Source organism: Helianthus annuus, chromosome 7, assembly GCF_002127325.2.
Source record: "Helianthus annuus cultivar XRQ/B chromosome 7, HanXRQr2.0-SUNRISE, whole genome shotgun sequence".
In the NCBI taxonomy this organism is placed as follows: Eukaryota; Viridiplantae; Streptophyta; class Magnoliopsida; order Asterales; family Asteraceae; genus Helianthus; species Helianthus annuus.
In genome coordinates this window covers 94,589,904-94,602,570 of record NC_035439.2, presented here as the reverse complement: position 1 = coordinate 94,602,570, position 12,667 = coordinate 94,589,904, and the positions used below count along the sequence as shown (strand labels likewise).

Here is a 12,667-nt window from a genome sequence, read left to right as displayed (position 1 = left end):
AGAAAGTTGAGATTACTTAAATACACTTTATCCCAAAAATATGGTTAAGGCCTCCTATGCCCCCCATCCCCACTAAAAATTTGGCATTATTTGGGTAAGCCGTAAGCTCCACGATTGCATCTTAAGGAAAAAAAATTATAGGTCAGCCACTATTTCTTTAACCTTTTACTCATAAGTCATAAGCTAAAGTGACGGTATGAAGCATCTATTTTAATATGAGACAATCTTCTACATAATGGTATACATCATTTAAAGAGATAAAACAAACGATAGTGTGTTATGCTTTTTCTATGTTGTAAAGTCGTCCTTGTCAAATGGACATTTTCCAATGGAGTAAGCATAATGTTAGTTGCTGGTCCTAGCAAAGTTTGAGTAGGAGGGGTTGGTGGTGGAATGAGAAACTTTTGCCACAAATAGTATTTACAAAATTGCCCTCATTCTTCCAAGCCATCAAATCACTTTCTATTTAATTTATATATAGCCATCAAATGCTCTCCAGGCAACTTTTTTTAAATGTGTGATTAGTTTCACTTAACCATTACATATGTTTAGTGAGTGTAAGTGGTGAAAGTATGTTGCCTACGTGACAGACTTTCACTGCCATTATCAATATAACTATCACTTGACCATTACATATGACCTATGACGTCCATTTAAACACGAGAAGTCGAGAACCTTGTTCGATTGGCTTCTTGATGAAAGCTATATTCAAGATCTCAAATCTATGTGTGTTCATATGTATACATAAAAAAAACTAGAACCATAGTTCATCGAGTGAATTTTATTTATATAATCAGACAAAAACAAAGTATAATTACAAAGGATGGACCAAAAGACTTATAGTTACTAAACTAGCCCATCAAACTATAACTAAACTAGCCCATCAAACAAAGTATACTTACCAAAATAGATAAAAATAAAGTATGTGTAACTATTGAACCGACCAATTACCTAAATACAGTATCATTTGTGACATTTACTTCCGTTGTGCCGCTATTCATGGGCAGGAGAATAACTTTCAAGTTGGAAGGCTAAGACTCTATCTATGGGCGGGAGAGTAACTTTGGCGAAGGCGGTCCTCGGGAATCTTCCGTCATATTTTTTGTCCATATATAAAGCCCCGGTAAAAGTCTTAAAGACTCTTGAAGGTATGACACAGGATTTCGTGTGGTGAAAGTCGAAGTCAAAAAATAAGTTGCAATGGGTAGCTTGGAATAAAATTCAACCGCATAAGAAATTGGGTGGTCTTGGGTTAGGGGAAATTAGAAGTCTTAACTAGTCATGCTTATGAAATGGTATTGGAGATATAAGACCAACCCACATCTTTTATGGACTTCCGTTGTTCGGACTATTCATGGGCAGGTTGGAGATGTAAATAGGATTCCCCTAAATGAAGGCCTGGTAGGAGTGCGGACGGATATCATGTTGGTTCCAAAAAGACCTCTTAAAAGCTGGTATAAACGGCATGGATAAGATGGGTTTAGAAAGTAATAATTGTGTAAATCAATTTTTCTCGGTCGCACGGTTCAGAGCTCAAGTTGCGAATCAGATTGCGGTCAAAGTAGACGTGGAGGGCTTCAAGCGGAACGCGTGGGTTCCAAAAAAGGTTCTATTTTTGTGTCGAAACTGACGACAAGGAGCATAGCGGTGAAAACGGAACTCTTGAAATGTGGGGTGCGGGTTGAAGATACTTGTTGCAGCCTTTGCGGTTTCGGCGAGGAAACTATTAATCACATAGCGGCCGAGTGCGTTTTGGTAAAAGCGGTTTGGTGGCATGTTTTTGTGTGGCTCAAAATCCCGGTAGTGACCGATGCAACGTCATTCCGAGACATGGTGAAGAAGGTGAACGATGCTAATGGTTCAACATCATGGAAAAAGTGATACATACCATTCTTTATGCCTCCATTTGGAAGATCTGGAAGACCCGGAATGATAGCGTTTTTAATAGCATCTCGTTTTCAGTTTTGAAAGTCGTTGATGGCATAAAAGAGAAGTCGTTTATGTGGCTTAAACACAGAGCGCCTTTTAGTGATTTAGTTTGGGAGAGATGGAGGGATTTTAATGTCCGGGATATTATTGTCTAATGTTCGTTTTTTTCTTTTGGGACTTCGATCTTCCTGCTGGCCCCTTGTTCTATTTTATGATCTAATAAAATAGCCGCCATTCGATTTTTTTTTTTGTGAAATTTACTATATAGATATTCATACATTATGAGTGTCACTTTTAATGCAACTGATTATAAGTTGCTTGTGTTTAGAAAAATTAAATAAATAAAAATCGTTATTATAGTATTGAAGCTTGCTTGAACATGAATAAAGGGCTGTTTGGTAGCCTCTTAATGACCATTCAGAACTAGAATAACTTTGTAATAAACGTCTGATCCTCTCATTCTCAATTTTCTCAGACTCCAACTCTTGCTTCAGCTTAGCATTTTCTTCAATGTAATGATTGATTGCTTTTTGCTTCGTCATCATTGTTGCGTTCATCATGGTCAAAGCGTCTTCTCTCTCAGAATTTGTCTTTTGAAGACCGGTTACTGTTCTATTCAAAACATCATAAGATTCCTTCACGTAGTTGAGATTGAACAGTAATTGTTCCTTCATCTTTTCTAGCTCAGCTAGCTTTTCGTCTTTAGCTGCACATTCTTTGCAAGACTCTAGACACTTTGAACACGGTTTGATAACTTCCACAATCTTTTCTACTTCAATAATCTTTTCAGATTCAACAACTTTTTCAGCTTCAGTCACCTTCTTTGCTTCATCAACCTCTTCAGCAACAATTTTAACTTCTTCAACTTGAACAATCTCATCTTGTTGAGTAGCACCTTCAGACTTCATCTGCTTTTGTTCTTTTGCTGTTCGTCTCTCCTTCAGCTTTTCCAAGCGATCTGCAAAATAAAAATGAAAACTTTCAGGATAGAGATGAGATTTTGCAATATTAATATGTTTTTCTTCCTCATCATCACTACTGTCATCAGTTGGTGATTGATCAAACTCTACTGATTTGTCAGAACAATCATCCGAAGAACCAGAAACAGATGGTGTTTGATCAAAAACAGCTTCTCTTTCTGAACTTTCATCACTTTGTAAACTGTCGTCTGAACTCTGTGAGCATTCTTCTGATGAAACAGATTTTTCATCTTCATTCTTCACATTCTCACCAATAGACTTCATCCACTCGGTAAACATACCTGGTTCTTTCACGATCTTAGCAATGAAAGCTTTAAACTCTCCTTTTTCATCAACAAACATATCCCAGCTAAAGCCTTCATGTAGCCTTTCATCATCTTGATTGATTAGGCATGCTTTGCTGTCGGATGAAATGTATTTGTTCCAGTTAAAACTTTCTTGATTCCCCAAATATGCTCTCTTTGAATCCTCTATCACTTTTCTACCATGAGCCACTTGTGGTTCTTGTTGTTGTTGCTGACCAACTTGTTGGTATATGGCTTTCCGGTAGTAGTCATCTTTTCCGAACGGATTCTTTGCATCATTCGCTTCCCTATTCTTGCATTCCCTCTTGAAATGATCTTTCTCCCGGCATTTAAAACAAGTAACTTTAGATTTATCAAAACCCAAAGTTGAAACATGTGCATCAAGAAAGTCATTTCTTCCAGTAATCAGTTTGAATTTTTCAGCTCTTCTCAGGACACTCGCTAGACACCATTTGATGTCCATGAGCTCCATCTCTTCAGCATCTATCTGATCGTAATCCTCTTTTGTTAGCATAGGATTCCCGATCCTCCCTGCAACCAAGTCTTCATATGATAGTAGCACGGAACCAAGTAATGCCATGTGATCTTTCGCAACTTCTTCAGAGAAACTTTGACCATCAGGAAGATTCAAAGCAATGTTGCATTGTATCACACAACCATTTCCATTTTTTGAGCTTTGAGAACTGAAACTTGAAGTTGAGCTCTTTGGATTAACACTAGGGTATGAAGAGAAACCACTGCTGCTTTTAGGACTTTGATCAACAGTTTCAGAAGATTCTCCAGCACTAAACGCAGTTTGTATTTTCGGACTTCTTTCAACCTCTGGAACACTACCTTTGTAGTACATTTTCACGTCTTGTTGACTACTCGGATTATTCATCCTCGCAATCTTTTGCTGTTCCACATCTTGACCCTCAATTTTCTCAATAAATTGAGAAATTGTCAACCCATCATAAATTCCAGTGTTCTTCAAGATCATCAAGTAAGTACCCCACTCTTTTTGAGGTAAAGCATCAGCTAACTTGTCGACCCACTCTTCACGATCTTTAGTTATACTTAGCATCGACATGGATCGCACCAAGTGGCAATATCTTTCAATTAACTTCTTTGTATCTTCCCCGGGCAAACTAGAGAATAGATCAAATTCTTTCTTAAGCAGTGCCTTTTTACTCTTAATCATATTCTCACTACCCTCAAACTTGACTTTAAGAGCATCCCATATTGATTTTGAGGTCTTGTCATGTTGAAGCAATACGAAGATGTCTTCTTTGATAGCTTGCTGAAGTAAACTGATCATCATTTTTTCAGCTCTCTGTACATTTCCAGTTCTTTGTCATTAAACTCAGAAATTTGTTTTTCAGTTTGCAGTTCAGCACCGTGGTAGAACATATCTCTTCAATATACATTCCCACGATCTTAGATGGTTAGCTTGAACCTAGTTTTCGAACCGATCTTTCCATCCGTAGTACTCCTCAATGCTCATTAGCTTCGGGGGCTTTTGTGTGTTCCGGTTTCATTTTCCAGATTCATGTTTTGAGCAATGGAAGCCGGATTAATCGAAGATGTGGCAAACGCGTTGTAAAATTCGTCACTCATGATTCTTGCAAGTTCAAGCGAAATCACCTGAAAAACAACTTCAAGCGAGGTAAGCAGTTTAAACTAAATGACATGATTTCGCTTGAAATTCAAGAGGAATAAGGAATCTAAGAAAAATGATCTGATTTCGCTTGAAATTCAAGCGGAATAAGACCTTTCGAGCGGAATCAGGTATTTCAAGCGGAATAGGTCCTTTGAAGCGGAATCAACACAGTCTTCGAGCGAAATAACAGATTTCGCTTAACATCTTCAAGCGAAATAAGGCCAATTCGAGCGGAATCACAGCTGCTCGTTCAAGCGGAATAACAACGAAGGTCCATTTTAATCATTTTTAAGCTGAATTTTAATGTGAAACTTTCAAGGCTTTGTTAATATGTAGTTTTACACAATCTGTGAGAATTTTGGCTGATTTTAACCGTTAAATTTTGTTCAATTCAAGAAAGAAGGTGTAGAAGTAAGAAAATGCAATGAAAATCAGCTGTAATCTGTAGAACTCCTCCTCCTGAGCTTTGATACCACTTGTAGGATCGTGTAGATGACCCGAACGAGTCGTTCAGACTTAGAAACAGCTTGTTCTTCACTTTAAACACCTTGTATATTGATTTAACAATGATTACAATCAAGAATCAAACCGGCAGCACCTCGGTATGATTTTCAGCAACTGTTACAAATGATTCCGCTTGGACCTCTATATATAGCCCCATGATTCCGCTTGAAACATACAGAAACCAGTTCAAGTGGAATCTGATATGTTGTGATTCCGCTTGAAAATGACTAATGTCATTTCAAGCGGAATAAGCTTCTCAAGCGAAATCAGATCCAAATACACATAAAACATGCTATTTTCCCGATCTACGAGCCCTGACCTAACCTATCTAGTCTAAAACTCGATACAAGACGAAGTCGACAGATGCATGCACTAACAGGGGGGTTAAGTGTAATTTTTGATGGTAATTTAAGTTATCTAGTTGAAATCCAAAATGTATTGATTAGTGTTTAAGTGTATGAGGTGTTATATAGTGTGTTAGGGTGTTCGGGGACCCTAACTAGTTCAGAAATGAATAAACAATGCTTCTAGTAATATTTCGATGTTCCGGGTAATGTCCCGTTGTTCGGTTAAATACCGATTCGTTTAAGTGCTAAATTGCACCGTTTAGTGTCTTTTAAGTATCTTTTTGTAACCCTTTTAATTCCCAACACTTAGGAGGGTATTCTGGATAATAAAACATGAATTCTGCATAATATTTACGTGTTAAAAGCTGATTTATAGCTAAATTTAATAAAATTATGCACTTAAAGTGCGTTTCGGGTGCTTTTTAGTGCGTATTTTAGCTTTCGGAATGTCTATATATAAACCCTTGTATGTACTCTTGGGTTTTAACGTATTCTTGTCGTTGGACCTACACCTAAGCTCCAATTCTACTGTCTAACTGCTTTCTACAGATTTGTTGACACAATGTGTCTTACCGGTGAGTTTACTAGTATTTCTGACGCAACGCTCTCGTTAATGCATAAAGCAATATTTTGTAGTATAAAACGTGCATGAATTCACTTGTTTAGTATGAAATCGCACAATGTTGACATTTAAGCACATAATTACAGTCATTAAATAATAATTAAAGTGTACGGAAATTACCGGTTTGGTGCCAGTTGTCACATTACACACTAGCCCCTATACTATTTGTTTCCTTCTTTCTGACACTCCCCCTCAAGTTGAGTAGTGGGATCTCCAATAGTTAACTTGCTCAAATAGCTAATAAACGCATTTCCATTGACTGCTTTTGTGAGAACATCTGCGAGTTGATCTTTTGATGATATACACGAAAGCTCTATGATCCTTTCCTCCAGTTTTTCCTTGATGAAATGTCGATCTACCTCCACGTGTTTTGTTCGATCATGCTGAACTGGATTTTCCGAGATTTGTATTGTAGCTGTATTGTCGCACATAATTTTACTAGGTGCTGCCCTTTAGGAGAAACCAATGTCTTCTAGAAGTTTCCTGATCCAAAAAACTTCGCTTAACCCTCGAGCTATGCCTCTGAACACTGCTTCTGCACTTGACAGAGCGACCACCTTCTGTTTCTTACTCCTCCAAGTAACAAGGTTTCCACCAACCAAGGAGAAGTTTCCTGATGTTGACCTTCGATTTCCCTTATCTCCTGCCCAGTCGGCGTCAGTGTAAAGCTCAATATTTAAATGTCTATTTGCTTTGAACAACACTCCATGGCCTGTGGTTCCCTTTAGGTACCTTAGAGTTCTTTGAGCAGCTTCCATGTGAGCAACTTGTGGTTGGTGCATAAACTGACTTACCACTCCAACAGCATAAGCTATATCAGGGCGAGTGTGTGAGAGATAAATTAACTTGCCCACGAGCCGTTGATACCTCTCTTTGTCTGCAAGCTCGCCATTAAGTTCCATGTGAAGATTGTGGTTCACCACCATCTGTTGGTTTACAATCAATCAAACCAGTTTTCGCCAGGAGATCATGGACGTACTTCTTTTGGCAGATGAAAATCCCCCATTTAGACCTGGGAACTTCTATTCCGAGGAAATACTTGAGATTCCCAAGGTCTTTCATTTCAAACTTTGAAAACAAATTCTTTTTCAGCTGCTCTATCTCTTCCACATCATTTCCGGTGATAATCATGTCATCTACATATATGATCAGGCAAGTTACGAGGTCGTTTCTTTTTTTGAGGAATAGGGTATGATCAGCGTTACTTTGGTAATACCCGTATTCTTTCATGGCCAAGGTGAACTTTCCAAACCAGGCCCGAGGTGACTGTTTTAGCCCGTATAGAGACTTTTTCAACCGACAAACCTCCCCATCTTTAAAATCCCCTGAAAAACCTGGAGGTGCTTCCATGTAGACTTCTTCCGCTAGGTCTCCATGGAGAAATGCATTTGTTAACATCAAACTGATGGAGACGCCAATTCTTATTTGCTGCCACGGAGAAAAGGACTCTGATGGTGTCCATTTTTGCAACCGGAGAAAACGTCTCAAAGTAATCGATCCCATACGTCTGAGTGTACCCTTTGGCTACAAGTCGAGTTTTGTATCTTCCAATAGATACATCTGGTTTATACTTAATTGAATACACCCAACGGCAGCCAACTATTTCCTTTCCTTTTGGGAGAATGCACCTTTCCCACGTATTGTTTTTCATAAGAGCTTGCATCTCTGTTTCCATTTCCTCTTTCCAGTTCTTCTTACCTTGTGCTTCCTTTACAGAGCCAGGTATTTGTTCGGAGTATAGAGAGGTGACAAATGCTTTCGCACTGTTAGATAATTTCCCATTAACTATATTAGCTACAGGATACCTTGAGATTCTGGTTTCCCTCTCTTGCGAGTATCGTTTTGGAGGGACCCCTCTATTGGCTCTAGGAGGGAGAGGGTATCTTCCGGTTGTATCTGCTGCAACTGATTCCACATGTTTAACGACTTGTTCAACCTCTTCCAACTCTGGTTCGCCATGTTCTACATCTGGTTCAACCTGTGGAGTAGGTTCCATTGCAATTGATTCCCCTGTTTTCTCATGGTTATAAAACGTAGAACCTCCAGGGTCCTCAGTATTTCTTACCTCAGGTATCACGTTGGATGGACTTTCTTCAGTGGTACCGTGTTCCGCAGATTGTGTGGTTGTGTTTGAAGGACCTGCAATACTGTGATGATTTTCTGTTGTTACTTCTTTAGATGAGGGAAGTTGGATTAGCCAACTCAGGGTGTCTATACATTTGTTCTCCCCCTGACCACTGAGTTGGGTGCCATAAAAGTATTTTGTTTCAAGAAAGTCAACGTTCATTGTGGTGAACATTTGATGAGTTTTTGGATTATAACACCGGTAACCTATTTTGTCGAGCCCATAACCGACAAATACACATTTCTCAGCACATGGGCCGAGCTTGTTCTAGTTGATTTTGGGTATGTGGACAAATGCGGTACACCCGAAGATTCGAGGTTCAAGTGTAAGAGGATGGGGAATACTGGCAGACTTAGACATACAATCTAAGGGAGTTTTAAATTTAAGAGCTTTTGTGGGAAGCCGATTCAGGAGATACACGGAGGTTGCAACTGCCTCCGGCTAGAAAGATTTAGGAACCTGGGATTCGATTAAAAGGGCTCGAGTCATTTCAAGAAAAATACGGTTTTTCCATTCGGAAACACCGTTTTGTTCGGGGGTATGAGAACAAGAGGTTTGATGAATTAATCCTTTGGCTTTAAAAAATTGTTTCATGGGTGTATTGACAAATTCCCCCCATTGTCGGATCGAAGGATTTGGATTTGAGTTCGGAATTGAGTTTGAATCATAGCATAAAACGTGATAAATTTTTCGTAAACTTTGGATTTGTTTTTTAAAAAATATACCCATGTCATACGAGTGCAATCATCCACGAATAGTATAAAGTACCGAAGACCCTGCCCCCCATCACAGGAGCAGGACCCCACACATCAGAATGGATTAGGGAAAAAGGTGAAGCAACTTTCGTATTGCTAGGTTTAAATGGTTGTCGATGGCTTTTGGCACGAAGACATGTTTCACAATCTATTTTCTCATTTGAAAGGAAGAGTTTTGGAAACAAACGGTGTGAATAGCCAACAGATGGGTATCCCAAACGTCTATGCCATAGCCAGGCTTCTCGATTTTCAATTCCATGTGCCAACATCACAGTACCTTGTTGAGCCACTTCATCCACGTAGTACAATCCTTGACGCTCAGTACCACGTCCAATAATCACACCCGCCCTGATATCTTGTAGAAGGCAAAAAGTAGGTAGCATTAGTACCGTGCAATTCAACTCTTTGGTAATATGGCTAATGGAGAGCAGTTTGTGTGATAATGATGGAACATAGAGACAGTTTGATAATTTCATAGTTGGTGAATTTCAATAGTCCCTCCTCCTTTTACTTGCATCATTCCATTGTTTGCGCTATGGATTTGAGTTTTTTGGGGATTGTACATTGACTGTATGTCCAACGGTTCAAATGTCATGGTGTCAGTGGCACCACAATCGAATATCCAAGAACTGTTTTTTCCCCTGATTGATTTCCATTTTTTTTAGGAAATGACTAAGAAAGGAGCCGAGGAACACCTAGCTGAGGAACCAACTCTATGAAAGGTTAATAGGATTAGAATCAGTCAAGCTGCACTATAACGATAACTGCGACCAATATCAGACCTACTAAGCAGTCGAGAAGAGGAACTGGCTAGCAACAGATCCAAAGGGCCGAACATAACCGAATACCGAAAGCGAATGGAAGGATCGAAAGATAGACTTAGGGCGAGAGGTGAAGCCGGGAGAGATAGCGACCTCGCACACTAAGCCTGTCTTCTCCTCTTCGTCGAGCTACCGACGACCAGAGAAAGAAATGCTTCGTGGAGAATGGTTCATTGATGAAGAATAAAATGGTTCGTGGGAATGGACAAAGTTTGAAGGATTCGTTGTGGGAAAGGTTCGTGGCTGACTTGGGTTGAAGATTCGTGGACAAAGTAAGAGTGTTCGTGGGGGTAATGTATAGAGAGTGAATCTTCGTTGGAGTGTTGACGAAGATTGAATCTTCATTGGGGGTACTGTTTGACGAATGTATAAAGTGACGAAGGTTGGACGAACAAATAAAAATTAAGCTACTAGCCTGCCTGCTTAAATTAATTCACGTGCCTAGTAGCCTGCTTAATAATTATTTTGACTTTTTGACGTGCCTACTAGCCTGCTTAACAAAACAATAATAATATGCCTTTTGCCGTTTGTTGTTATTTCGAATCAATTATTAACAACCAATTCCTTTTCTGATGCAATGATAATAATGGAACCCTGCTGCCGTCACTTTTAACCTTGCTGCCGCCAATCCTTTGTGCTCCTCACTTAAAAGGTTTTCGAAAATAATAATAGGGATGCTTTTGTTCGTGGGTCCAAAGGGAATGTTCGTGAGCGAAGAATGTTTGACGAAGAGTGGTTGACGAAGAATAAAAAAGGTTGGACGAAGAGTGAATCTTCGTTGGGGTTTATGACGAAGATTGAATCTTCGTTGGAGTTTTGAGGATTGAATGGTTCGTTGGAGAATGTTCGTGGAATGAGGGTTCGTTTTGGACGGGTGTGGCGGCGATAGTGTATGCTGGCGGTTGAAAACGAACAAGGAATTTTACGGGCGGCGGAGATGACACAGGTTTCAAGTTGTCGGTGTGTTTGGCGGTCCAACGCGATGCAGAATATTGCTTTTGTTGATTATATCTATAAACATGGGTCAAAATATATAACCTAATCATGTTTATTCAATCATAACGTAAATATAGATACCAAGTTAGAGACACTTACTTGTGGGAGTGGTCATCTTTGAAGACGAAGATAAGGTCATGATTCCCGTTATGGTACCTTGGGTTGATGGATCACCTTAGAGAGAATTTTAGTATTGGTGTTCTTATATCGTTATTCATCTCTTATGATCATATATATATATATATATATAACATCAAAATGAATGATGATCATGAATAGTGATCGGCTATGAAAACTCTTTACATTCTCTATTAAAGGTACCTAAAGGGAAATCATAATTGCCCTTTAACCTAATCAATAATAACAATTACTACCATCAAGTAATTGTCGGGGACTAGTTATGTCACATTGGTAATGTTACCAAATGATCCGTAAGGCCACAGCAAAGGGTTATTTCTAACATTCTCCCACTTGGCCGAGTGATCATTTATGATAAGTATAAGTAAGTTTGGCCAAGTTAAAACATTAATCAATGTTTCAAATTGAAATTGCAACAGAAAAATACAGGCATTGAGTTATTGTCAACTCAAGACCTCCATTAATCATGTTACAACCCCAAATCAAAACATACGTAAATTTAAGACCAAAATGACTGAGGTAAGCCCTTTGAAATTAATTTGTATAATTCTTGTCTATACGTCATCAGGTGCACATACGTATTTATAGACAAACAAATTGAAACAATTGAGGAAATTTTAATAATAACTAATCATTCATATGTACGATATGCTATTATGTAAGGCCTTTAGTAAAACCCGTCTTTATTATGAGCTCTTAAGAAGACTTTGGGTGTAGACCTTAGTTATCGGATCCGCAAGCATATCATGAATGTAAATGTATTCGATACAAATAATTAGTTTCCTCTTCTTGTTCATAAACGAACAATAATTTTGTATCGAAGTTTAATGCAGCACCTCTCGAACTGTTACTGTTCGAGTAAATAAGGTAGCTGACTTTTCACAGTAAGTCTTCAATATAGTATTTATATGGAGTTAATAGGTTTATGAGTCTACTGGTAAAATTTCAACAACATTTAGTGATAATTACGTTGTTAATTAACAACATATTATGTCATTATAATTTAGGTTGTTGTTAACAGTTTCTTATGACTCCTCCATGAGATAAATTTGTCTGCAAACATAAGGATTACCCCAAATTGACTTTTAGGTTCTTTTGAATATTACAAAATCAAGGTAAGAATAATCAACCTCTTTTTTATAGTCTTTCTCGTTTCTTAAAGATATCGTAAGATGCTTCACAATAATCTAGAGTGGTCTAACGTTCATAAATGTGAGCAATATCTAAACGAGTATAGACTTGAACCTTCGTAAGGCTTCTAATTAACAAAGCATAAGGAAGTAATATCATTTAACATTTTATCTTCAAAAGGAGAGCTATATTGTTTGTTACACATGTAAGAGCCCGTTTTAGAGTAAAGCTTATGGGACCAAACTAATGTCCTGTTGAGTCTATCTCGGTATATTTTGATATCTCTCGCGTAAGTGATATCTCCGAGATTCATTATATCAAAATATGTGTGAGAAATTATTTGACTTGTGTAACATATACTTATCCAAAAAGTGC

At 38.4% G+C, this 12,667-nt stretch overlaps 1 protein-coding gene across 1 annotated transcript; it reads right to left on the bottom strand.

The window, feature by feature from the left end:
- Positions 1 to 6,778: 6,778 nt before the first annotated feature.
- On the bottom strand, positions 6,779 to 7,252 carry LOC118480214 (secreted RxLR effector protein 161-like). Its single transcript, XM_035974942.1, has one exon. It carries the CDS (start codon positions 7,250 to 7,252, stop codon positions 6,779 to 6,781), a length of 474 nt encoding a protein of 157 aa, XP_035830835.1.
- Between the last annotated feature and the right edge of the window lie 5,415 nt (positions 7,253 to 12,667).